Genomic DNA, 27937 nt, shown 5'->3' with positions numbered 1-27937 from the left:
GACTTCGTAGGATAAGCCCTTCAAAAACCCATAGTAAGACACATCACAAACTATTAAACTCCTGGAAACTAAAGACAGAGGGAGGAAAAATACTAACTGCCAGAGAGAAATGATGTCTTGCCTAGAGAGGAACACCAGTTTGAAGAAAGGCAGATTTCTTAACCAAAACCACAAAAGTCCAGAAGGAAGTGACGTGCCGTTGTTCAACTGTACAGGGGAAAGAGCTGTTGACTGTGAGTCCTCTACCCAGCAAAACTACCCTTCAGGAATGGAGGAGAAATAATGATATTCTCAGACAGGCAAACTAATAGAATTTATTGCTAGCAGACCTAACTTTAAGGAATGCCTAAAGGATACCCTGTAACCAGAAAGATAATTTTCTTTTTCTTCTTTTTGAGACGGAGTTTTGCTCTTGTTGCCCAGGCTGGAGTGCAGTGGCACGATTTTGGCTCACTGCAACCTCTGCCTCCAGGTTCAAGCAATTCTTCTGCCTCAGCCTCCCGAGTAGCTGGGATTACAGGCATGTGCCACCATGCCTGAGTAATTTTTTATTTTTAGTAGCGACAGGGTTTCTCCATGTTGGTCAGGCTGGTCTTGAACTCCTGACCTCAGGTGATCTGCCTGCCTCGGCCTCCCAAAGTGCTGGGATTACAGGCGTGAGCCACCGCGCCTGGCCCAGAAAGATAATTTTAACAGAAGAGGGCTGGGGCCTCCAGAAAGTTGAGAACAATGGAGTGGATAAAAATAGAAGTAAATGTCACTGACCATCTTTCACCTCAGGAGTTTCTTTAATCATATTTGATGGTTGAAGCAAAAATTACAACACCGATGTGGTGTGTGATGTATGTGGAGGAAATATCTACAACCAGGTATTTAACAGTGAGAAGGGTTAGGGACTTAAGTGGAAGGAAGTCCTACACTCCCTTAAGTGGAAGGGAGTTCTACACTCCCTCGAGGTGGTAAATCATAGATGCTGATAGACTGATGAGTTGTATGTGTATGTGGTGATATCCTCAAAAACATAACGTGGAATTCTAAAAAACCTTCAAGTATCCCACAGTAAAGCATGAGAGAACAAACACAAATGATTAAATGGCAAGTATAAGCCCTAATATATCACTAATTTAAATGTAAATGGCCTAAACACAACAATCAGAAGACAGAGGTTCGCCAAATGGATACAAAACCTGACCCAACTATATGATGTCTACAATATGCTGAAGCTCACTTCAAACATAACATAGGCAGATTGAAAGTAAAAGGATGGCAAAAGTGTATCATGTAAACATTAATTTTAAACAGCAGGATTGGCTGTTGAAATTCCTTGGGAAAAAGAGGGACATTACATAATGATGAAAGAACTCAGTGGGAAGATACAGCAATCCCAAATGTGTATACAGCAAACAACAGACTTTCAACATGTGTAAAGCAGAAACTGACAACTGAAAGGAGAAATAGAGAAAGCTGCTGTTGTATTTGACAACTTCAGCCTGTAACTCAGCAGCTGCTAGAATAACTAGGCAGACAGTCATCAAGGTATAGCAGAGCAACACCATCAACCAACAGGATCTAACTGACGTTTACAGAACAAACTGCTCAACAATCACAGAATTCACATTCTTTTCTAGTGTCCTCAGAACATAGACCAAGATAGACCATATCCTGGGCCATAAGGCAAACCTTAGCAAATGTAAAAGACTTGCACCGAGGGCCGGGTGCAGTGGCTCACGCTTGTAATCCCAGCACTTTGGGAGGCCGAGGCAGGCAGATCACCTGAGGTCAGGAGTTCAAGACCAGCCTGACCAATATGGTGAAACCCCATCTCTACTATAATACAAAAAATTAGCTGTGCATGGTGGTACATCCTGTAATCCCAGCTACTCAAGAGGCTGAGGCAGGAGAATCACTTGAACCCAGGAGGTAGAGGTTGAAGTGAGCCGAGATTGCGCCATTGCACTCCAGTCTGGGCAACAAGAATGAAACTCCCTCTCCAAAAAAAAAAAAAAAAAGACTGGCACAGAATGCCCTCTCTGACAATAATGGAATCAAATGTACCATCAGTAGCAGACAGCAGGAAAATCTTCACACATGTGGAGATTAGACAATTATTCTACTCAGAAATGGAAACAATTGCTACATGCAACAACTTGGAGGACGAACCTCTAAAAGATGATGTAGATGAAAACCAGTCCCAAAGGGATATTTTGTGGTATTGTTTGTATGACATCCATAAAGTAACAGAGATGGGGAACAGATGACTGATCTCTAGGGGCTAGGGATGGGGTGGCGTGATTATTAAGGGTCACCAGGAGGGAGCCTTGTGGTGCTGGTGCAGTTAAGTACCTGGATTGTGGTGGCATCTCCGTGAATACCCAGCGGGGTCATGACCTCTCTCCTTTCCCAAGACACACTGCCAGACCGAATAGCTATAAACCGGATGACAGAGGCAGGGCAGTAGGACAGGATGGCCAATATGTTACAACAAATGAAACAGGCCTTGGGATGCTGAGATGGGAGAATCGCTTGAGGCCAGGCATTCAAGACCACCTGGGTAACATAGTGACACGCCGTCGCTACAAAGAAATATAGAAACTTAGCTGGATGCAGTGACTCACACCTGTAGTCCCAGGTACTTGGGAGGCTGAGGTGGAAGGATTGCTTGAGCCCAAGAGTTTGAGACCAATCTGGGCAACATAGTGAGACCCCCATCTCTACAAAAAAATAAACAATTACGGCCGGGCGCGGTGGCTCACGCCTGTCATCCCAGCACTTTGGGAGGCCAAGGTGGGTGGATCGCCTGAGGTCAGGAGTTCAAGACCAGCCTGACCAACAAGGTGAAACCCCATCTCTACTGAAAATACAAAAATTAACCGGGCGTGCTGGCAGACACCTGTAGTCCCACCTATTCGGGAGGCTGAGACAGGAAAATTGCTTGAACCCAGGAGGCGGAAGCTTCAGTGAGCTGATATCGTGCCATTGCACTCCACCCAGGTGACAGAGCGAGACTCCTTCTCAAAAGAAAAAAATAATAATAAGCTGGGTGTGATGGGTTGCACCTGTAATCCCAGCTACTCAGGAGGCTGGGGTGGGAGGATCACTTGGGCCAGGAAGATTGAGGCTGTCAAGAGCTATGATCATGCCACTGCACTCCAGCCTGGACAACAGAGAGATCTTATATCATTTAAAAAAAAAAAGCCGGCTGGGCGCGTTGGCTCACGCCTGTAATCCCAGCACTTTGGGAGGCCGAGGCAGGTGAATCACGAGGTCAGGAGATCGAGACCATCCTGGCTAACACAGTGAAACCCCATCTCTACCGAAAATACAAAAAATTAGCTGGGCATGGTAGCAGGCGCCTGTAGTCCCAGCTACTCGGGAGGCTGAGGCAGGAGAATGGCGTGAACCCTGGAGGCGGAGTTTGCAGTAAGCTGAGATTGCGCCACTGCACTCCAGCCTGGGTGACAGAGTGAGACTCTGTCTCAAAAAAAAAAAAAAAAAAAAAAGCCTATAAAAGAGATGAAGATCTGTATCTTACCAAAATGAAACAGGAACAAGAAGTATGTAAGAGAAGAGGTCAGGGATATGGAGAACAGAAGCAACAATGCTAATATCTGTTGAACAGATGTCCCAGGAAGACAGAAGAAAAGTGGGGAGTAGGAGGTATTTGAAGGGATAATGAAGACACATTTTCTAGAGTTAAAAATGGGTCAGGCTGGGCACGGTGGCTCATGCCTGTAATCCCAGCACTTTAGGAGGCTGAGGTGGGTAGACCACCTGAGGTCAGGAGTTCAAGACCAGCCTGGCCAACATGGTGAAACCCCATCTCTGCTAAAAATACAAAATTTAGCCAGAAGTGGTGCTGTGCACCTGTAGTCCCAGCTACTTGGGAGGCTGAGGCAGGAGAATTGCTTGAACCCAGGAGCCAGAGGTTGCAGTGAGCTGAGACTGTGCTGCTACACTCCTGGGTAACAGAACGAGACTGGAAAAAGAAATAAAGGAGGCTGAAGCAGGAGGATACACACACACACACACACACACACACACACACACACACACACACACACACACACACATATATATATCTGTGTCTGTGGGTCAGGAGTCCAGGCATGGCTTTACTGGGTCCTCTGAAGGCTGTAGTTTATGCTGGGGCTGCGTTCTCATCTGAGGCTCGACTGAGGAAGGGTCCATTCCCAAGTGCACTTGGTTGTTTCCAGCATTTACTTCCTTGGCTGTGGACAAGAGGCCGCCCTCAGCTCCTGGCCACGGGATCCTCTTACAGCCACTCATGACATGGCAGCTGGCTTCCTCAAAGCCAGCAAGGGAGAGAGTTCCCCAGCAAGGCAGATGTTACCATGAATCATATGTGATGCCCACTCCTCACCTTTGCTGTACCCCACCAGGCAGGGGTGAGCCTCAGGACCTGCACACACTCAAGGGGATGGTACCCCACAAGGCATGAGCATTGGGAGGTGGGTACCCTGCGGCCATCTGAGAATGCCCACCACACCCAGGAGCCATGTGTAGAGAAGACTGTTGAGGTTTGCGGCAAAATTTTCTGTGAAATTATGCATCCCTTACCTACACAGTGAACAATGCAAAACTTGAATATTAGAGAACATTGTGTGTGGGTGTCTGTGTTTTGAGGCAAGGTATCACTGTTTCCCAGGCTGGAGTGCAGTGGTGCAATCATAGCTCACTGCAGCCTTGAACTCCCGGGCTTAGGTGATCCTGCCACCTTAGGCTCCTGAATACCTGGGACTACAGCTGTGCACCACCATGCCTGGCTAATTTTTTTTTTTTTTTTTTTTTTGTAGAGATGGGGTCTTGCTTTGTTGCCCAGATGGGTCTTGAACTCCTGGACTCAAGTGATCCTCCTCTTTTGGCCCCCCAAAGTGCTGGGATTGTAGGCATGAGCCGCCATGCCTGGTCACATTGTTCTCTTCCCTTCTCTTCTCTTCTCTTCGCTTCTCTTCGCTTCTCTTCGCTTCTCTTCTTTCTCTCTTTCCTCCCTTCCCCTTCTCTTCTCCTTCCCTTTATTTTTTTCTTTTTGAGACTGGATTTCATTCCTGTTGCCCAGGATGGAGTGTAGTGGCATGCTCTCAGCTCACTACAACCTCTGCCTCCCAGGTTCAAATGATCTTCCTGCCTCAGCCTCCCGAGTAGCTGGGACTACAGGCACACACCACACCTGGCTAATTTGTGTGTTTTTTTTGGAGAGACGGGGTTTCACCATGTTGCCCAGGCTGGTCTCGAACTCCTGGCCTCAGGTGATCCGCCTGCCTTGGCCTCCTACAGTGCTGGGATTACAGGTGGGAGTCACCGTCCCCAGCTGGAGAATAATTATTACTGTTCACAGTTCCTGGGCTCCTACTATGTGCTGCGTGCTCCATGCTCAGCCTCTCGGCCCTCGCTCCTCGTACGTCTACCTAGATTTGAGGATGAGTGGCCTCTCCCGTCAGCCACGATCACATGCAGTTTCTCCTCGATCCTCAGCTCAGAGAGCTTACGGACGTTGTGCAGTGAACACAGCTGGCCGGGGAAGGCTCAGGAGCCGCACCCAGGAAGCTGACCTACAGATCCCATCTCAAACCACGACACTCTGCAGACTGCCCAGTGGCCAGAGCAGCTTCACAAATAATCTTTGTTTCCCGTCTGCACCCCAAAAAATATCTGTGTTGGTCTCTTTGCCATGCAGAGTGAATAAAGAATAAGACAAACACTATCCATGCATACTTGGTGCTTTCGACCTAGCAGGGGAGACAGCGATTAAGCCAGCAGCCTTGCCTACCATTATTCAATTGCACGTGTGATGAGAGCTACTAAGGAGAAGTACTGGGAGCCCCGGGCCCTCCAGAGGCAGTGCTGGTGCCTTAGGGAATTGCCCTGTGTAAGTAACATTTTGGTTGAATCTTGGAGGGTGAATTGGAGCTGACAGAGCAAAATTTAGAGGTGAGAGGTATGTGGTGATTGGGAAAAGAATGTGGCTTTGGGCCAGGTGCGGTGGCTTATACCTGTAGTCCCAGCACTTTGGGAGGCCGAGGCAGGCAGATCACGAGGTCAGGAGATTGAGACCATCCTGGCTAACACAGTGAAACCCCGTCTCTACTAAAAATACAAAAAAATTAGCCGGGCGTGGTGGCGGGCTCCTGTAGTCCCAGCTACTCAGGAGGCTGAGGCAGGAGAATGACGTGAACCTGGGAGGCAGAGCTTGTAGTGACCCGAGATTGCGCCACTGCACTCCAGCCTGGGAGACAGAGCGAGACTCTGTTTTCAACAACAACAACAAAAAAGAGAGCGACTGTGGCTCTTTGGTTGGAGTTCTGCAACGCTTGTCATTTGGTCACGATGAATCCTACAGGCACATTCTAGGGGTGAAGTAAGACCCCACAGGGCTTAGAAATGTGAATACCTTTGCCGGGAAAAATAACAGGGCCCAGCATGGAGGGCGGGCCCTTCCCTATGGGGAGGGGGCATTCTCAGACGCGGGATTTACTGGGACTTCTGAATGGGTGACCCAATCACCAGCTGCACATTTTCAGTCGAGCGCATGGCTGCTTGGGCACCGTGTGACAGCCAGGGCTTGTCACCGGGTAGCAGGGTGGCGACCGACCTGTTGAGGGCCACATGGTTCGATGACCAAGCACAGCTCCTCTGAGCTTACCAGACTCCTCCCTGCGTCTTCATCCAGGAGTATTTAATGGGGTTGTCAGTGTGTGTTGTGGGGGGATTGTGTCAGATCAGGCGTGTATTCACTTGGATGTTCTCAGTTGCAACTAACTAAAAGCAAAAAGCCAACTGGCTTAGGCAGTAGAAGGTAATTATTTATTATTTATTTATTTTGAGATGGAGTTCCGTTCGCTCTTGCTGCCCAGGCTAGAGTGCAGTGGCGCGATTTTGGCTCACCGGAACCTCCGCCTCCCGAGTTCAAGTGATTCTCCTGCCTCAGCTTTCTGAGTGGCCAGGGATTACAAGCACGCGCTACCACACCTGGCTAATTTTGTATTTTTAGTACAGACAGGGTTTCGCTGTGTTGCCCGGGCTGGTCTTGAACCCCTGATTTCAGGTGATCCACCCGTCTCAGCCTCCCCAAGTGCTGGGATTACAGGTGTGAGCCACTGCACTTGGCCAAAGGTATTTATTGATGAACATAATTGGGAAGTGCAGATATGGGAAGGGCCTCAGGTTTGGTTTGAGGACGGCTCTGGCTCCCTTTCTCCAGGATCCTGTTTCTTCCCACTTGATTTCATCCTCTGGGACTGATCAGACAGTGAGCAGGACACTAAGGAAGCGTCCACTTCCTTTCCGCACCCCCTTGTTTCCTTTCCTTGGCTCAAGCCAGTAAGGCTGCAGCAAGAGAGGCCTGGAAGTCAGGCAGAAACGTTTCTGCAGGCTGGGGCAGCGGGGGCCACGCCTCGCATTGCTACCAGAGCCAGTCTGAAGAGGGAGTCCTTGCGGGGGGTGGGGGCCACTGGAACAGGGACCTGAGTGGCCGGGAAAAGTGTGAAAGTGAGAGGCAGTGGGAGCTGCCATCATGGCGATGAGGAGAAGAGTTCAGTAGATGTCACAGCTCAGTGGGGCCAGGGGCCGCATGTCTGGTGGGCCAGGTGCATGCTGCCAGCCCCCAAACCTGGGCGATCCTTGTCTCAAAAGGACGCAGGCCAAGGAGCCTGCCTGAGGAGGAATCGCAGCAGAAGAAGGCCTTGTGTGTGTGCCTCGGGATCAGAGGGCTGTCCTGTGAGATCAGCCAGAGAGGGGTCTCTACTCTCCTCTAGAGGCACGGTGTGGGGGAAGTTTTTACAGGGAGTCTCCAGAGAACCCCAGGAGAGCCCGGGAGAGAAGCAGCCAGCCCTGGAGCATCTACCCCCAAAGCGAGACACTGCCTCGGTCAGGTGACACCTGGGCCTTTTTTGCTGTCCTTCTCACCAGTCCACCCTGGAGGAGCAGGAGTAATTGGAGGAGGAGGAGGAGGGAGCGGAGGGGCTGTGGGGAGCGCGTGATGGTACTGCTGGTCAGCAGCAGCTCCAGGCAGGCCAGGGCTGGGAGAGCCAGAGTTCTGAGTGGGTTGTGGGATGGAGTTCAGATTCAGAGACTGGGCTGGCTCCCTGAGAAAGTCTCAGGACAAAGGCAGGTCTGCCTGAGACGGGTCTGGGGCCAGTGGGCACTGAGGGTGAGGGCTGAGGACCAAGGAGCTTTGTGTTTGACTCCCGAGGGTAGCCTGCTTGGTTTTACGTTCACCCTGGCAGGAAGAGGCTGAGGCAATGTCAGCCCTGCTGGGGAGCGTGCTGGGCAGGGCTGGTGACCTGCGTAGCGCCTGTGCAGGCAGGTGAGTGGGGGAACAGGTGAGCATGGGACGAGTGAGTGTGAACTGGTGAGCATAGAACAGGGAGGCTGGTCAGGTGAGTGTGGACCAGGTGAGCATGGGAGGGCTGAGTAGAGACGGTGTGTGTACAGGTGAGTGTGGTATAGGTGAGCATGAGATGGGTGAGTGGGAGACGGTGAGTGTGTACAGGTGAGTGGGAGATGGGTGAAGATGGGGCAGGAGAGTGGGAGACAGGTGAGCAGGCAACAGGGAAGCCAGGGAGGTGAGTGGAGGACCCCAGGGGCTGGACAGGTGGGTGTGCACAGGGACGCAGGTGTCATCTTCATAGCCTGAACTGCCTGCCCCTCTCCTGGCATTTGGAGCCTCTCGGGAGGGGAGATGGAGTTTCTGCCCCCACCCTGGCAGGATGGGGCAATGGTGTGCGGTAGCAGGATGATGTTTCCCTTCCCTGCAGGGCTGGGCTTGTGGGTTAGGACCCTCACCAAGAGGCTCCTCCTAGGCCTCCGTGATCTCTGGACCCCCAGGAAAGGTGGGAAAGAATTTAGGAAGGTCCCGATTTCCCACTGGGCGTCGGGGTGAAGCTGATGCGCCTAACTGGTGGGAGTCACCTGGGGAAGCAGGGCTGGGCCCACCTGGCCACTCCCTTCTGGCCCCTAAGGCAGAGCGAGACCCCAGGGAACGGCACGCTTGCTGGGTACGGGACGCAGGGATGTGACCCCGGTGTGAGCAGCTCAGGCAGCTGCGGTGGTCGTGAATGGGGGGGGAGGGGGAGCCTGGGCCATCACAGGCGGCTCCACGGCCTGCACCAGCCAGGGTGGGAAACTCAGGGTCTGAGTGTAGGGGGCAGGGGGCGGCGAGAGCGGGGGTCCTGGCCGCGCTGCGCCTGAACCTGCGCCGGTGGGGGATGGGGCGGGGACGGGGAGGGCCTGGGTGGGCCGGGGTTGGGGGGCCCGCGGGGAGGCGGTCGGGGGGAGACCGGCTGCAGGCCCGCGCGGGCGGCGTTGGGGGTGCAGCAGCTGCGCGCGGCGCGGGGGCGGGCGTGGAGGGCGGCGCCGCTGCAGTGCGGGGACCCGCTCGCTCGCTCGCTCGCCCGCCGTCCCCGCGTCCCGCGTCCCCGCGCAGCCGCCTCCTGGCCTCTGGCGCCGCGCATCCAGGTACGTGGGGCTGGGCTGGGGTCTGCGCCGGGACCCCTGGGCCTGGGAGGCCCCCCGGGAATGCGGACATTTGGGAGGGTTTGGCCACCAACCGGGAGTGGGGTGCGCGGGGCGGGGCCGGGCCTGGGGCGCCGGGTCAGGGGTCCCTGGAGGGTCCTCGCCGGCGCAGAGGCCGGGGCTGGGGCGAGGGACGCGGGGTCTCTGGATGAGCGCCTTCCCGGCGGTCTGGGCAGTCTGGGGGCGGCTTGGCAGGGGGCTGGGGTCCTGCGCTCTGCGGTGCGGTGCGGGCCTGGCCTGGCCATGGTGACTTCGCTGCATGGCCGCCGCATTTGTTCTCCCGCACCCCACCCCCCCACCACCGCCGGCTTCACTTGTTTACCTGCGTTTCTGTCTTTTCCTGTGCAGAGGCCCGCCCAGCCCATCCACAGCCTCACCCTCATCTCTCCCTGCCCTGAGGCCGCGCGCAGGGGTCCCCCAGCATTCACATTTCACACGAGTGCTCCTCCAAAAAGGGGGGATGGAGGAGGGCGAGGCCCTGGAACCCCCAGGCTGGACCCTCAGGGTGCCGGGCCCCCCACTCCTCCCTCCCCAGAATCCTCAGAACTGCAGAAGGGGTTTCTCAGCCGCGCACCCCTGTCTGAGCCCCCTCCGCCCCTGCCGGGGTCTGTTGGGAGGGAAGGCTCTGGGGGTCATCACGTTTAACACCTCACCTGGCCCCACAGAATGAAGGATCTCTGACAAATGCAGAATCAGTGACTTTCTTCCACGCTCCTGGGAGAAGCCTGGTTCACGCCGCCGCCTGCGTTTATCCGGCGCGCAGCCCTGGGCAGCTCTCAGGCCTGGGGATCTCTGTGTTTTCTGGACAGGAAGGAAGCAGCCGCCCTCGCCATGGCCTCCCCGCCCGTCAGCCCATCGGAGGAGGATGAGAGCCTGAAGGGCTGTGAGCTGTACGTGCAACTGCACGGGATCCAGCAGGTCCTCAAAGACTGCATCGTGCACCTCTGCATCTCCAAGCCGGAGCGCCCCATGAAGTTCCTCCGGGAGCACTTCGAGAAGCTGGAGAAGGTGAGTGGCCCCCACCGCCCGCTGCTTCCCTTCGCAGGTGTCCTAGGGCAGAGGCGGCAGCGGGGGAAACCTTCCCTCCATCCTGTGCCCCAGAGACTGTGCCATCCTGCAGGTCCTTCCAGAAGCGCGGGGACAGGCCGACCTGGGGTCCACCTTCCCTTGTTTGGTCTCCTGAGATTCATGCCCCGAGCCGGGGTCCTCAGAGCCAGGAATTCTCCCTTCTGCTTCCAGGGGGTTCCAGGTCTTCAGAGCTCTCGTGGAAGGAGGTTCAGGGTTTTAGGTCCAGGTATTTCCGTTGCTTGTGAGGCTCACAGACAATTTCAGCTTGAGGAACCGAGAGGAGGGCCAGGCCTAGTTACAAGATGCTGTCAGCACTTGGGATAAAAGCAAATAGCTCCCACGGGGTGGCTCACGCCTGCCATCCCAGCACTTTGGGAGGCCAAGGCAGGCAGATCACTTGTGGCCAGGAGTTCAGACCAGGTCAGCCAGGCCAATATGACGAAGCCCCGTCTCTACTTAAAACGATACAAAAATTAGGGTGTGGTGGTGCACGCCTGTAATCCCAGCTACTGGGGTGGTTCAGGCAGGAGAATCGCTTGAACCGGGAGGTGGAGGCTGCAGTGAGCCGAAATTGCACCATGCACTCTACCCTGGGCGACAGAGCAAGACTCTCCGAAAAAAAAGGAGAAAGAAAATAGCTGCCATGGCTAAGAGATCGGATTCCACGTTAATCTTGAAGCAGTGAGAGAGGAAAGTGCCCTTCCACCCGTGTGGTCGGGGGGAAGCCCAGGCCTGCTCTTCTCTTCAGGAATGATGCGTCTCATCCCCTTCCTGGCCTCCTGCATCAGGGTTCTTTTCGTAGAAGTGTGTGACTGGGAAGTGGCGGCTGGGACAGGAGTCCCTGTGACACCCCCCCTCCCCCCACTGCATTCCCTCCTTTCCCCGTGGGCTCCTCCGATCCTTGTTCTGGGCCCCACCCCAGGCTCTCTGTGTATCACCTAAGGGTTCTTGGTCCTTTTATCACAACTTAACTGTCCCCTGTGCCCATCTCTCCTGGGGACCAAATGGGAACTTGGGAAGCCCAGTGCAGGCCAAGGTCTGCCTTTGAGCGTCTGTGAACCAGCAGGTCCCCATCCAGCGGTGTTTATGCTTTTGACAGGGGCCTCTTGTGATCACATAGTCCTAACCCAAAGGAGTGAATGTAGCTCTTCCCCTGGAAGCAATCCATGAAAAAACATTTCAAAGTAATGCATGCCTATTTAGGAAAATTTGAAAAGTTTGGAAGTGGAAAGAAGAAATAAAAATGTTCTGTAGTCCTCTCTACCGAATTCCCCCTCAAATGTTGTTTTTATAAAAATGTAGTTGTAGGCCAGATATGGTGGTTTATACCTGTAATCCCAGCATTTGGGAGGTTGAGGTGGTAATATCGCTTGAGGTCAGGAATGCGACCTTGTCTCTCAAAAATATTTAAAAAGTTTGCTGGGTGTGGTGGCGTCTGCCTGTGGTCCCAGCTACCCGGAGGCTGAGATGGGAGGATCACTTGAGCCCAGGAGTTTGAGGCTGTGGTGAACCATGATCACATCACTGCACTCCAGCCTGGGCAACAGAGCGAAACCCTGTCTCAGAAATACATACACACACACATGCATACGCACACACGCATACATACATACATGGATACATACGTACATAAGTCTTAGTTGCAGTCACATTATAGATGCAATTTATATTTCGTCTTTTTCATTTTTTATATTTTCTTTAAAGACCTCACTTTAAGTGACTGCATAATGTTCTGTGGAAAAGATATAGTAAGGTTTCTCAACCTTTCCCCCATGAGTTGGACAATTTCCCCCATGAGAATGGACAATTTAGTTCTTTCCTTTTTTTTTTAGTATTAAATATTGGGGCCGGCGGGTGCGGTGGCTCATGCCTGTAATCCCAGCACTTTGGGAGGTTGAGGCAGGTGGATCACTTGAGGTCAGGAGTTTGAGACCAGTCTGACCAACGTGGTGAAACCCTGTCTCTACTAAAAATACAAAAACTAGCTGGGCGTGGTGGCGCAGGCCTGTAACCCCAGCTACTCAGGAGGCTGAGGCAGGACGATTGCTTGAACCTGGGAGGTGGAGGTTACAGTGAGCCGAGATCGTGCCACTGCACTCCAGCCTGGGTGACAGAGCGAGACTCTGTCTCAAAAAAAAAAAAAAAAAAAAAGGAAAGAAAGAAAGAGAGAAAAAATTGGGGCCGGTGGGCACAGTGGCTCATGCCTGTAATCTCCACACTTTGGGAGGCCTAGGAGGGTGGATCACTTGAGGCCAGGAGTTGGAGACCAGCCTGGCCAACATGGTGAAACCCCATCTCTACTGAAAATACAAACATTAGCCGAGTGTGGTGGTGCATGCCTATAATCCCAGCTACTTGGGAGGCTGAGGCAGAAGAATCATTTGACCGGGGAGGTGAAGGCTGCAGTGAGCTGATTGGGACACTGCATTGCAGTCTAGGCAACAGAGCGAAACTCTGTCTCAAAAATAAATAAATTTTTAAAAAAAGTATATAGGAGGATGTGTGTAGATTACATGCAAATACAACACCATTTTATATCAGGGACTTCAGCATCCATGGGTTCTAGTATCCTTAGAGATTCTAGAACCATCTCCCATGGATACCAGGGGATGACTGTACCACACACCGGGCATCTTAAACAACAGAAACATCTCCTCCCACAGTTCTGGAGGCTGCAGTCTGAGATCAAGGTGTGGCGGGATGGCTCCTTCTGGGTCCGTGCGGGAGAAGGTTCTGTGTCTCCCCCACTCTAGGTGGTGCTGGCGATCTTGGGTGGTCCAGGCTGGAAGTCTGAAATGAAAGTGTGGCGGGATAGCTCCTTCTGGGTCTGTGTGGGAGAAGGTTCTGGGTCTCCCCCGCTCCAGGTGATGCTGGCGATCTTGAGTGGTCCAGGCTGGCAGACGCATCACGGGTCCCTGCCTTTATCTTCACGTGGCTTTCTGCCCCCTGTCAGTGTCTGTGTCCAAATCTCCCCTTTACATAGGGACACCAGTCATCCTGGACCAAGGCCACCCCAATGACCTCTTGTAACTTCATCACCTCCGTCAAGACCCAGTCTCCAAATAAAGTCAACTTCTGAGGTCCTGAGGTTAGGACTCCAGAGCGTCTATTTTTGGGGACACGATGCTCCGATCCCAGCGGCCTTCTTGGGCGTGGGCAGGGCAGTTTTTCTCAGGCCTTTCTCCAACAGCAAGCCATTGCTGAGTGAAAATAGCAGGTTGCAAGATAGGATCTGTGGTACAATTCCATTTTTGTTGAAAGTGATGCCAATGATAATGTGTTATATGCAAAGAAAAAAGTCTGAGGGGCGTCCACCAAAATGTTGGTACGAGTGGTGTCTCAGGGCACAATTACAGGTGATTTTTGTTTCTGTGTTCTGCAGTAGCTGATAGGACCTTTGGGGAGCTTTAGTGAAGTCTTTGAAATCGCGTGCATGTTCTACGTGTGGGTGCGTTTAACTGGGAAGAATGCCCCTCAGCTTGCGATGGATTCTCAAAGGGAGCTGAGATCCCCAAATATAAACCACCTAACAGGGCCCTAAAATTCCGTGGAGACTCATTTTCTGCTGTGTTTTCTGTACCAGTGAGGTGCTGTGGAATGTTTGCAATAGAACCAGGAAGTGTGCCTCTGGGTAGGGCAGCATCCTGGTGGAGAGGGGGCAAGGTCTGGGCCACTCCCACGAGGCCAGCCAGGGCTGAGTGGCGGGCAGAGGCCTCTGATGGAGGGTTTTTCTCCACTTGTATCCCAAGCAGGGTGCATGTTTGTGAGGCTTTCATAAAGCACCCGGGATAAAGTCACACAGGCCGGCAGGGATGACCCAGCGCCCGGAGTGCCGTCCGGGCTGGGCCTCTGTTGCTCTGGCCTTCATGAGTGAGTTTTTCTATGGTGGAGAGTTAAGCAGACAAAATATTCCTTATTTGGGCTGGGTGCAATGACTCATGCCTGTAATCCCAGCACTTTGGGAGGCCAAGGTGGACAGATCAGGAGGGCAGGAGATCGAGGTCATTCTGGCTAACACAGTGAAACCCCGTCTCTACTTAAAAAAAAAAAAAAAAAATTGCCGGGTGTGGCGGCGTGCGCCTGTAGTCCCAGCTACTTGGGAGGCTGAGGCAGGAGAATCACTTGAACCCAGGAGGTGGAGGTTTCAGTGAGCCCATATTGTGCCACTGCACTCTAGCCTGGGTGACAGAGCAAGACCCCATCTCAAAAAAAAAAAAAAAAAAAATTCTTATTTGATGGCAAAACACAGTGTGGGAGTTTCCCGAACAAGATGTGATCGTTCTGAAGATTATCCAAAATAACGCCGTCAATCTTTTTTTTTTTTTTGAGACGGAGTCTCGCTCTGTCGCCCAGGCTGGAGTGCAGTGGCCGGATCTCAGCTCACTGCAAGCTCCGCCTCCCGGGTTTACGCCATTCTCCTGCCTCAGCCTCCCGAGTAGCTGGGACTACAGGCGCCTGCCACCTCACCTCGCCCAGCTAGTTTTTTGTATTTTTTAGTAGAGACGGGGTTTCACCGTGTTAGCCAGGATGGTCTCGATCTCCTGACCTCGTGATCCGCCCGTCTCGGCCTCCCAAAGTGCTGGGATTACAGGCTTGAGCCACCGCGCCCGGCCCAATCTTCTTTTTTGAGACAGGGTCTGGCTCTGTTGTCCAGGCTGGAGTACAGTGGCATGATTTCAGCTCACTGCAACCTCCACCTCTCAGGCTCAAGCCATCCTCCCACCTCAGCCTCCCGAGTAGCTGGGACTACAGGTGCCCGCCACCATGCCTGGCTAATTTTTGTGTTTTTTGTAGAGATAGGGTTTCTCTATGTTGCCCAGGCTGGTCTTGAACTCCTGAGCTCAAGCGATCCTCCCTGCTCAGCTTCCCAAAGTGCTGGGATTATAGATGTGAACCACCATGCCTGGCTCATTTGTTTTTCTTTCTCTTTCTTCCCTTCCTTCCCTCCCTTCCCTCCCTTCCCTTCCCTTCTTCCTTCCTTCCTTCCTTCCTTCTTTCCTTCCTTCCTTCCTTCCTTCCTTCCTTCCTTCCTTCCTTCCTTCCTTCCTTCCTTCTCCTTCCTTCCTTTCCTTCCTTTCCTTCCTTTCCTTCCTTTCCTTCGTTTCCTTCCTTTCCTTCCTTCCTTCCCTTTCCTTCCTTTCCTTCCAATTTTTTTTTTTTGATGGAGTTTTACTCTTATTGCCCAGGCTGGAGAGCAGTGGCACGATCTCAGCTTAGTGCAACCTCCGCCTCCTGGGTTCAAGCAATTCTCCTGCCTCAGCCTCCTGAGTAGCTGGGATTACAGGCACGTGCCACCACACCTGGCTAATTTTCTATTTTCAGTAGAGACGGGTTTTCACCATGTTGGTCAGGCTGGTCTCGAACTCCTGACCTCAGGTTATCCACCCGCCTTGGCCTCCCAATGTGTTGGGATTAGAGACGTGAGCCACAGTGCCCGCCTCATCTGTGTTTTTCTGCATGAACAGGTCCTGCATTTTTATTGCTGGCAGTGTCCTGTTGCATAGATGGATTGCAGCTTGTCTGTCCTGTGCCCTGTCTAGGAACACTTGGATCCTTTCCAGTTTTTACCGACTACAAATAAAGCTGCTATAAATATTCGTCTTACAGGTTTTTAATGTGGAAGTAGGTTTTTATTTCCCTTGAGTAAATATTTAGTAGTGAGATTCCTGGGTCATAGGGTAAGTGTATGTTTATAAGAAACTGCCAAACTGTTTTCCAGGATGTCCGTCCTATCTTGTGTTCCAAGCAGCCATGATTCTTGTTCCTCAGTATCGGCAGCCTTTGATACTGTCAGTTTTAAAAAACGTTTAGCCATTCTAATAGGTATATGGTGGCACCTAAAGTGGTTTTCTTTTTTTTTTTTTTTGACGGAGTCTTGCTCTGTCACCCAGGCTGGAGGGCAATAATAGCATGATCTCGGTTTGCTGCAGCCTCTGCCTCCTGGGTTCAGGTGATTTTCAAGCGATTTTCCTGCCTCAGGCTCCCGAGTAGCTGGGATTATAGGCATGTGCCACCATGCCCGGCTAATTTTTGTATTTTTAGTAGAGATGGGGTTTCACCATGTTGGCCAGGGTGGTCTTGAACTCCTGACCTCAGCTGCTCCACCCGCCTGGGCCTCCCAAAGTGCTGGAATTACAGGCATGAGCCACCGCGCCCGGCCCTAAAGTGGTTTTATTTTACATTTCCTGATGACTAAAGTCGTTGAGGATGTTTTCATACACTTATTTTCCACTCAAATATCGTCTTTGGTGTCTGTTCACGTATTTTGTCCGTGTTTCTCATTAGGTTGTCTGTTTTCTTACTACTGAGTTTCAGAATTTTTTTATAAACTGTCAAGATACTTAATTTACAAAATATTTTCTTCAAGCGTGAGGCTTGTTTATTTTTTTATTTATTCTGAGTCAGAGTCTTGCTTTGTTGACCAGGCTGGAGTGCGGTGGCGTGATCTTAGCTCACTGTAACCTGCGCCTCCTGGGTTCAAGTGATTCTCCTGCCTCAGCCTCCCGAGTAGCTGGGATTGCAGGCATCATGCCTGGCTAATTTTTGTATTTTTGGTAGGGATGGGATTTCCCCATGTTGCCCAGGCTGGTCTCGAACTCTTGACCTCAAGTGATCTACCCACCTTGGCCTCCCAAAGTGCTGGGATTACAGGCGTGAGCCACCCCCCCCCGCCCCCGGGCACAGTTTGTATATTTCAAGGAATTGTTCCGTTTCACTTAAGTTGTTAAATTTATGAATATAGAGTAATATTACCTCATCCTTTTAATGTCTGTAGTGTTTGTATTATTTCATTCCTGAGATGGTAATTTCTGGCTTTTCTTTTTTGCTTGATCAGTCTGACTAGAAGTTTATCAATTTTACTGATGTTTTCAAAGAGTTAGATTTTAATTTCGTTGATTTTCTCTATTTTTGTTTAGATTTTATTGGTTTCTTCTCTTATTTTTATTATTTCATTTCTTCTGCAGTCTTTGGGTTTTTTTTTTTTTTTTTTTTTTTGAGACGGAGTCTCGCTCTGTCGCCCAGGCTGGAGTGCAGTGGCCGGATCTCAGCTCACTGCAAGCTCCGCCTCCTGGGTTTACACCATTCTCCTGCCTCAGCCTCCCGAGTAGCTGGGACTACAGGCGCCCGCCACCTCGCCCGGCTAGTTTTTTGTATTTTTTAGTAGAGACGGGGTTTCACAGTGTTAGCCAGGATGGTCTCGATCTCCTGACCTCGTGATGCGCCCGTCTCGGCCTCCCAAAGTGCTAGGATTACAGGCTTGAGCCACTGTGCCCGGCCCAGTCTTTGGGTTTTATCTGTTCTTGTTAAAATTTCTTAAGGTGAAATTTTAGATGATTAAGGTTTTTTGTCTGATAGAAATATATAATGCTACAGATTTTTCTCTAAAGCACTGTTCTAGCTATATTTCACAGATCTTGATATGCTGTATATTCTATTTAGCCCAAAATATTTTCTGTTTTCCCTTGAGATTTCCTCTTTGGTTCATCTTATTTAGAAATTTGTTGTCTAATTTCCAAATATTTGGGAGATTTTTTTTTGATATCTCTCTTTTGTTTATTTCTGGTTTAATTTCATTGTGGTCAGGGAACATACCTTGGGTGATTTTGAATCTTTATTTGGTTAGGGCGTGGTTTATGGCTGATCATATGCTTTATCTTGGTGAAGGTCACATGTGCCCTTGAAAACAATGTGTGCTGCTGTTGGGTGGTGTGTTCTGGAACTGTTGGGTGGCGTGTTCTGGAACTGTTGGGTGGTGTGTTCTGGAACTGTTGGGTGGCATGTTCTGGAAATGTTGGGTGATGTGTTCCAGAAATGTTGGGTGGTGTGTTCTGGAACTGTTGGGTGGCGTGTTTTGGAAATGTTGGGTGGTGTGTTCTGGAACTGTTGGGTGGCGTGTTTTGGAAATGTTGGGTGGTGTGTTCTGGAACTGTTGGGTGGCGTGTTCTGGAAATATTGGGTGGTGTGTTCTGGAAATGTTGTGTGGTGTGCTCTGGAAATGTTGGGTGGCGTGTTCTGGAACTGTTGGGTGGTGTGTTCTGGAACTGTTGGGTAGTGTGTTCTGGAAATACTGGGTGGTGTGTTCTGGAAATATTGGGTGGTGTGTTCTGGAAATATTGGGTGGTGTGCTCTGGAAATGTTGGGTGGTGTGTTCTGGAAATGTTGGGTGGTGTGTTCTGGAACTGTTGGGTGGTGTGTTCTGGAACTGTTGGGTGGTGTGTTCTGGAAATGTTGAGTAGTGTGTTCTGGAAATATTGGGTGGTGTGTTCTGGAACTGTTGGGTGGTGTGTTCTGGAAATATTGGTGAGGTCTAGCTGTTTGAGGGGTTGTTCAGGTTAGAGTCTTTTGCATTCTTGCCTTTTTTTTTTTTTTTTTTTTTTTTGAAGCAGAGTCTCGCTCTGTCGCCTAGGCTGGAGTGCAGTGGCAGCGATCTCGGCTCACTCCCAAGCTCTGCCTCCCGGGTTCACGCCATTCTCCTGCCTCAGCCTCCCGAGTAGCTGGGACTACAGGCGACCGCCACCACGCCTTGCTAATTTTTTTGGTTTTTTTTTTTTTTTTTTTTTTTTTGAGACGGAGTCTCGCTCTGTCGCCCAGGCTGGAGTGCAGTGGCCGGATCTCAGCTCACTGCAAGATCCGCCTCCCGGGTTTACGCCATTCTCCTGCCTCAGCCTCCCCAGTAGCTGGGACTACAGGCGCCCGCCACCTTGCCCAGCTAATTTTTTGTATTTTTTAGTAGAGACGGGGTTTCACTGGGTTAGCCAGGATGGTCTCGATCTCCTGACCTCGTGATCCGCCCGTCTCGGCCTCCCAAAGTGCTGGGATTACAGGCTTGAGCCACCGCGCCCGGCCATGGTATTTTTAGTAGAGACAGGGTGGTTTCACTGTGTTAGCTAGGATGGTCTCGATCTCCTGACCTTGTGGTCCGCCTGCCTTGGCCTCCCAAAGTGCTGGGATTACAGGCATGAGCCACCGCACCTGGCCCATTCTTGCTGATTTTTTTTGGCCCCTTGCTATACCTACTACCAAAGAACACCATTGAAACTTCCAAATATGATTTGTCTGTTTCTTCTTTAATTCTGTCAGTTTTTGCTTTATGTGTTTTGGAGCTCTGTTATTAGTTGCATATACATTTGGGTTTGCTATGTTTTCATGGTGAATAAACCCTCTTATCATTATTCAGTGTTTCTCTTTGTTCCTGGTAATTTTCATTGTTCTGAAGTCTGCTTTATCTGATATTAATACAGCCACATTATTAGGATTTGTGTGATTAATCTTTTTCTATCCTCTTATTTTAGCTGTATCAGTGAAGTGTGTGTCTTATAGATAGCATATACTTGGTTTTCATATTTTATGCGATTTGACAGTTTCTGTCTTTTAGTTGGTGTGTTTAGATTATTCACTTTAAAAAAAGAAAACACTTTATTACTATGTATGTAGTACATATATATAGTATATATAGCATAGTATATATTATGATGCGTCTTTTTTTTTTTTTTTTTGAGACAAAGTCTTGCTCTGTCGCCCAGGTTGGAGTGCAGTGGCACAATCTCCACTCACTGCAAGCTCCACCTCCCAGATTCACGCCATCCTTCTGCTTCAGTCTCCCAAGTAGCTGGGACTACAGGTGCCTGCCACCACGCCTGGCTAATTTTTTGTTTTTTAGTAGAGATGGAGTTTGACTGTGTTAGCCAGGATGGTCTCAATCTCCTGACCTTGGGATCTGCCCACCTCAGCCTCCCAAAGTGCTGGGATTACAGACGTTAGCCACTGTGCCCTGCCAATTTTTACTTTTAACACTTTCACATACTTTAAGTAATTTAAGAGGGGCAAATAGTCTAGAAGATGTACCTGGGTATTTACCATTTCTATCGCTCTTCTGTGGTTCCTGAATTGTTTTTCTTTCCCTCTGGGATCATTTCCCCCACCAGCCTGAAGAATTTGCTTTAGCATTCCTCTTAGAGCAGGATTGTTGGTGACGGATTCTTGGTTTCCTTCATCTGAGAATCTCTCTGGTTTGTCTTCATTCCTGAAGGACAAGGACGTGTTTGCAGATATAGGATTCTGAGTGGAGAGTGATTTTATTTCAGCAGTTTAAAGGTGTCTTCCCATTGTTCTTTATGGTTTCTGATGACAAATCAGCCTTTTGAATCCTCATTTGCTCTGATGGTGGATCCCCCGCCTTCTGCTTCTTTCTTGTCCTCCATCCTAGGAACTCAGGCTTCTCCGCCTTCACACTATAAGGCTGGTGCCCGTGTGTGTGGCAGGCTGGAGTGGCAGCTGATTCAGGGAGAGGCTGAATCCCAGCTGCTGCTGCTGTGTGGGGAGAGGTGGGGTGGGGGGGACAGCTGCCATGGTGAGTGAGGGAGTGAGTGTGCACGTGTGTATGAGTGACATGTACACATGCTCGCCCAGATGCACACACAGGCACAGACAGGCAAGGATGTACTCTCGCCACTGAGGGGAAGGGTACGTGGAGTCGTGCGTGCACATGCATTAAAACACATGCACTTACCCAGATGCATAGCTGTGCACACACCTGGACATACTCAGCTTACCCCGAGAGTGGTGGATGTAAGGGGTGTGTTTGCATGCATGTGTACACGCTCACACACGTACTTAACTAGATGTGTACATGCTCACACACACATACTGACCTAGGTATGTACACGTTCACACATATGTGCACACACTTACATGTACTTACCTAGATGTGCACACACTCACACATACCTATCTGGATGTGCACACGCTCACACATATGTACTTACCTGAATATGTACACACACACGTACACACAAATACATAGATATGTACACATTCACACATGTGTGCATGCTCACACATGTACTTACCTAGATACACACACACTAACACACACTTAGATGTGCACACACCCACACACGTACCTACCTAGATACACACATGTAGTTATCTTATACACACACCCACACACGTACTTACCTAGATACACGCACACTCACATGTACTTAGATACACACACACACACACGTACCTACCTAGATACACACACATGTAGTTACCTAGATACACACACACATGTACTTACCTGGATACACACAGATACATGTACTGACCTCGATACACACACACTCACACACATACTTACCTAGATGTGCACATGTGCACACGTACGGACGTGCCGTCTGCTTCTGAAGGTGAGCAGGGCTCTCGCCTGTGCTCACACCCTTCTGTGTACACTCTGCCTCACTAGGACTTGCATCTTCATCTTCTATTTTTATTTTATTTTATTAATTTTTAATTTTCTTAATTTTTTTTTTTTTTGAGATGAAGTCTTGCTGTGTCACCCAGCCTGGAGTGCAGTGGTGTGATCTCGGCTCACTGCAAGCTCCACCTCCCGGGTTCACACCATTCTCCTGCCTCAGCCTCCCTAGAAGCTGGGACTGCAGGCACCCACCACCACGCCCGGCTAATTTTTTTGTATTTTTAATAGAGACGGGGTTTCACCGTGTTCGCCAGGATGGTCTTGATCTCCTGACCTTGTGATCCGCCCACCTCGGCCTCCCAAAGTGCTGGGATTACAGGCGTGAGCCACCGCGCCCAGCCTAATTTTCTTAATTTTTTATAGAGATGAAGTCTCCCTATGTGGCCCAGGCTGGTCTCGAACTCCTGACCTCAAGTGATCCGCCTGCCTTGGCCTCCCAAAGTGCTGGGGTTACAGGCATGAGCCACCGCACCAGGCCCGGCCTGTTAATTTCTAATTCCTCCCCTCCCCTCCCCTCTCCTCTCCCTTTCCCTTTGCTTGCTGTACTCTCTGTGTGAGGCCTAGTACACAGTAGGTGCTCAGTAAATGAAGACCTTGTGTTTCTCTTCCAACCTTGCCACTGAATGGTTGGGTTCCCCTGAACAAATCCTTTATCCTCTCTGGGCCTCGGTTTCCCCACCTCATGGCTGGGGATGATTTGCCCCTGCTAGGTGGGCTTATGGGCCCTGGCCTGGGGTTAGTACCATCTGACCCCTCTCCTGGAGACCCCTGGTCCTCAAATACAACTGGCCCTTGAGACTTAGGGTTTCCCAGAGTGCAGAGAGGCTGTCTTCGTGCTGCTCATAGAACTGCCCGGGGGAGGTGGTCCAGAAACACCACTCATGCCTGCCTGGCATGCAGCGGACAGCCCCATGGAAGCCTAGACACCCTCCGTGGAAGGCATCAGGCGGGGTGGACCAGCTGCCTCTCAGAAATGTCGAAGGCATCAGCCAGGGTGGACCAGCCGCCTCTCAGAAATCCCTTTCAGTGGGAGGGGGCAGGCTGTGTCCCTGTGGGAGCGAGAACCGGGCCGCAGGCAGGAACGAGGAATTCCATTGCCAGTAAGCCCTGCGTGTAGGCTTCTCTCAGGAGGATAAACTTGGGTCCAAAAAAATCTCTTTAGATTCCATCCCCACCCCAGACCCCGCCCAAATATTTTCTTTTCTGGGCTGAATGTCTGTACTTCATCCCCCTATGTGGGACGGGACAGGACCAGGACAATCCCCAGGGCCGGGCTACTCCATTCTGGGGCACATTCTGGCCACGGAGCTTTCTGGAAACCCTGTTCCCACAGTGTCGTTACAAAGATGTCTTTGGCCTGGAAAAGCCTGTCCCGGCCCCACGACCTCGACCGTCCTGCAGCTCAGACTATGCATCAGTATGAAAACAGAAGACAGGAAGTGGGGGCTGCAAAATGAGAGGCCTTCCCGGAATCCCAAGAGGGGAAGGGGAAGGGGAAGAACGGCCTGGCATGTGCACAGGCAGAGCCCGTGAGAGGTCACCCCTGCGTGGCCCCGGGGAGGGTCTCTGCTCACCGTCCCCCTTTCTCCCAAGGCCTCCTGAAGCAGCCTGTGTGTTTGAAACGACATGTATCCTGCCTAGTCTGACTCCTCAGCTGCCAAAGATGGGAAGTCCCGTCGTGCCAGGACAGGCAGAACTCTTCCAGCCAGGAGAATGGGACCCCAACCTCGTTCCTTGAAGTAAAGCAGCTTCTGGTTCCTGCGAAGGGAGAGCCCAGGGTCCTTGCCAGAGCCATGAGGCCCTGGGCCAGTCTCTCCTCTATGAAGTGAAGTACTTTCAGGCACGGATCTCAAAAGCTAAGTCCCACTGAGGCTGGGCACGGTGGCTCACCCCTGTCATCCCAGCACTTTGGGAGGCGGAGGCAGGTGGGTCACCTGAGGTCAGGAGTTCGAGACCAGCCTTGCCAACATGGTGAAACCCCATCTCTACTAAAAATACAAAAATTAGCCAGGCGTGGTGGCTGGTGTCTATAATCCCAGCTTCTCAGGAGGCTGAGGCAGGAGAATCGCTTGAATCCGGGAGGCGGAGGTTGCAGTGAGCCAAGATCGTGCCATTGTACTCTAGCCTGGGCGACAAGAGTGAAACTCCATCTTAAAAAAAAAAAGTTCCATTGGGGCTGGGTGTGGTGGCTCACACCTGTCATCCCAGCACTTTGGGAGGTCGAGACAGGAGGATCGCTTGAGAGCAGCCTGGGCAACATAGCAATACAATATTTCTACAAATAATAAAACAAAAATTGTAGCCAGGCATGGTGGTGGTACACCTGTGGTCCCAGATAGTCAGGAGGCTGAGATGAGGAGATTGCTTGAGCCTGGGTGGTCAGGGCTGCAGTGAGCTATGATCACGCCACTATACTCCAGCCTGGGTAACAGAGAAATACCCTGTCTGAAGAAAAAAAAAAAAAGGCCGGGCACGGTGGCTCACGCCTGTAATCCCAGCACTTTGGGAGGCCGAGACGGGCGGATCACGAGGTCAGGAGATTGAGACCATCGTGGCTAACACGGTGAAACCCCGTCTCTACTAAAAATACAAAAATTAGTTGGGCGTGGTGACAGTTGCCTGTAGTTCCAGCTACTCGGGAGGCTGAGGCAGGAGAATGGCGTGAACCTGGGAGGCGGAGCTTGCGGTGAGCCCAGATGGCACCACCGCACTCCAGCCTGGGCGACAGAGCGAGACTCCGCCTCAAAAACAAAAACAAACAAACAAAAAGCCCTTTTGACACCACTAGTGACTGGCTAAGGCGCTTCATTGGTCACAATTTCTGTAGCCTGCTGACTGCGATGGGCTCTGTCTTGTGACCTCGCCCATCTCACTTGAAACTGTTTCTGCCTCCACGCTGGTCTCCATCATGGAACACAAGGTCATCGTAATTCAGATGGTGCTTCCCACGTGTAGGCTTGGGAAGGCGGCATCACTGACCCCTTCCTGACCGGCACAGGGCTCTCAGATTCCACCCCCACCGCAGGCCCCACCCAGATACTTTCTTTTCTGGGCTGGACGTCTGCACTTCATCCCCCTGTGTGGGACGGGACAGGACCAGGACAATCCCCAGGGCTGGGTTACTCGATTCTGGGACACATTCTGGACTGAGCTTGGCAGAGATCATCCTTCCTTTATTGCTGGCCACCTCTGACCCCATCTCTTCAGCCCCAAGACTGTCCCTGCACCTGCCAATCACCGAGCGACTGTGAGTAGCTGAGTCTGTGGTCGTGACGGTTTATATGGCTTGAGGACATGGGGCTCTGACTTCGGTCCTGACTACGTTTTTGTTCAATCGCTCATTCATTTCTCAATTTTTTTGCCTGGTTCTTTTTTTTTTTTTTTGAAGACGGAGTCTCGCTCAGTCCCCCAGGCTGGAGTGCAGTGGCACAATCTTGGCTCACCACGACTTCCGCCTCCTGGGTTTAAGTGATTCTCCTGCCTTGGCCTCCCAAGTAGCTGGGATTACAGGTGCCTGCCACCACACCCAGCTAATTTTTATATTTTTAATAGAGATGGGGTTTCACCATGTTGGCCAGGCTGGTCTTGAACTCCTGACGTCAGGTGATCCTCCTGCCTTGGCCTCCCAAAGTGCTGGGATTATAGGTGTGAGCCACCACGCCTGGCCCTTTGCCTGGTTCTTGAGTGCACCTGGCACTGTGTCTCTGAGATGGGGGTGGGTAATGAACTCGTGCAACACGTCATCTTGGGGCCATGTGATGTGAGCTCCCACAGAGGTCTGAGCAGAAGGCACTGGAGGTGGGTGGGGGAAGGGGACCCAAAGGCTTCCTGTGGGGGTGGCATTGAAACAGGCTTTGAAGTATATGTAGGAGTTTGCCAGGCACATCGCCTGGGGCCTGGGCATTAGGGGAAGGAGGCCGCTGGTCCCTCTCTCCTTGGTGAGCTACTCTGGCTCCGGGCTAGTCTCTTTGGGAATGGCTTTGTGGGATCTGTTGGAGCTGAGCGTCCAGACAAGACCTCGTGTCTTGGTCCAGGGTCTAAACCCTGGAGCTTGTGTCTCGGTTCCAGGTCTGAACTCCAGTTCTCTGTGGGCCATTCCCGAGTCTGGATCTCACTGGTTTTTGTTTGTTTGTTTGTTTGTTTTGTTTTGTTTTGTTTTTTGAGATGGAGCCTCGCTCTGTCTCCCAGGCTGGAGTGCAGTGGTGCGATCTCCACTCGCTGCAAGCTCCGCCTCCCGGGTTCACGCCATTCTCCTGCCTCAGCCTCCCAAGTAGCTGGGACTACAGGCGCCCGCCACCGTGCCTGGCTAATTTTTTTTGTAATTTTAGTAGAGACGGGGTTTCACTGTGTTAGCCAGGACGGTCTCGATCTCCTGACCTCATGATCCGCCCGCCTCGGCCTCCCAAAGTGCTGGGATTACAGGCGTGAGCCACTACATCTGGCCAAGTCTGGGTCTCACTGTTGTCTCAAAGGCAGTACATCCCAAACCCAACGCGTGTCGTCCATATTAAAAACAAAACCAAAAATGAAACATGAGTATTGTGCGGGTGTGGGGGATGGGGAACCCTCGTGCACTGCTATTGGGAATGTGAGTTGGTGCAGCCACAGTGGAAGGAAGCTTGGCATTTCCTGGGAAAGTTAAACATGCGGATGACGCAGTACCTGGCAGTGCTGCTCCTAGGTACACACCCTGAAGAATTGAGAACAGGTCTTCAAACACATACCTCTACATGAGCGTTCGGAGCAGCACTGCATACAGGAGCCACGATGTGAAAACCCCACATGTCCGTCAGCTCAAGAGGACAAACAATGTGGCCTCTCCACACAAGGGAAAGCTGCAGAAGGGAGTGAAGCACCCGACACGCGGCACAGCGCGGACGAACCTTGGAGACGTAACGCCAGTGAAATGAGCCAGACGCAAGAGGCCAAATGCACATTTCTGCTTCTGTGAAGTAGCTGGAACGGGCAGTCTCACAAAGACAGGAAGCCGATTCAGGGCTGTCAGGGCCTGGGGCGGGCATCGGGGGGCAGCTGCTGAATGGCACAGGGTCTGCAGAGGTCCTGGATCTGGACGGAGGTGGTGGTTGCACAGCACGGTGAATGTGTCAACGCAGCTGAGTTGTGCACTTTAATATGGTTAATTGTTAACTTTAAGTTACATGACTTTTACCTCAATTAAAAAAAAAAAGAAAACCCTGGCAGAACACACTGGCTCACGCCTGTAATCCCAGGACTTTGGGAGGCTGAGGCAGGAGGATCACTTGATATCAGGAGTTAGAGACCAGCTGACCAACGTGGGGAAACCCCCTCTCTACTAAAAATACAAAAATTAGCTGGGTGTGGTGGTGCACACCTGTAGTCCCAGCTACTCAGGAGGCTGAGGCAGGAGAATCGCTTGAACCCAGGAGGCAGAGGTTGCAGTGAGCCAAGATTGTGCCAGCCTGGGCGACAGAACGAAACTCCATCTTAATTAAAAAAAAAAAAAAAAAAAATCGGCCGGGCATGGTGGCTCACACCTGTAATCCCAGCACTTTGGGAGGCTGAGGCGGGCAGATCACCTGAGGTCAGGAGATCGAGACCATCCTGGCTAACATGGTGAAACCCCATCTCTACTGAAAATACAAAAAATTAGCCAGGCATGGTGGTAGGCACCTGTGGTCCCAGCTACTTAGGAGGCTGAGGCAGGAGAATGGCGTGAACCCGGGAGACGGAGCTTGCAGTGAGCTGAGATCTCACCACCGCACAAGACTCCGTCTCAAAAAAAAAAAAAAAAAAAAAAAATTCCCACTCACCTGCTCAAACAAACTCTCTCTTCTCAGCCCCCTCCAGCCTGCAGGGCGTCTGGGATGAAGCCCCAGGTTTTCCTACTATGGGGTTGAGAACCTACCTTTCCCTGTCCAGGGCTGTCCTGCCTCTTACCCTGTCTCTGAATAAACCTGTGTTGAGTGCCTGAGTCGGCCTCCAGCTGTGTCCCTGCCTCCCCACCCTCCAGGAGGCAATGTGAACTGCCTAAAAATTACTCTGGTATGATGAGTGCCATTTTGCCTGCGGCTTCTGTTTCTCCCGGGTGACTGCAGAGCCTCAGTGTTGATGTAA

The 27937-nt window shown here is 51.4% G+C and overlaps 1 protein-coding gene across 2 annotated transcripts in view; it reads left to right on the top strand.

Moving 5' to 3' along the window:
• The window catches only part of PRKAR1B (protein kinase cAMP-dependent type I regulatory subunit beta), a 176999-nt gene that overhangs the window by 5314 nt on the left and 143748 nt on the right, over positions 1-27937 (top strand). Inside the window, exons 1-2 of one of the 2 annotated variants that reach the window (XM_010366624.2) lie at positions 9333-9474; positions 10341-10539. In XM_010366624.2, the coding sequence (XP_010364926.1) occupies positions 10363-10539 (177 nt within the window). In that variant the 5' untranslated portion in view covers positions 9333-9474; positions 10341-10362. Of the gene's footprint in view, positions 1-9332; positions 9475-10340; positions 10540-27937 lie in introns of those variants that run through there. The other variant, XM_030932418.1, reaches the window with a different exon arrangement.

The sequence above is a fragment of the Rhinopithecus roxellana genome, chromosome 6 (assembly GCF_007565055.1).
Source record: "Rhinopithecus roxellana isolate Shanxi Qingling chromosome 6, ASM756505v1, whole genome shotgun sequence".
In the NCBI taxonomy this organism is placed as follows: domain Eukaryota; kingdom Metazoa; phylum Chordata; class Mammalia; order Primates; family Cercopithecidae; genus Rhinopithecus; species Rhinopithecus roxellana.
The sequence above is the reverse complement of the archived record's forward strand: the minus strand, read 5'-3'. Positions and strand labels throughout refer to the sequence as shown.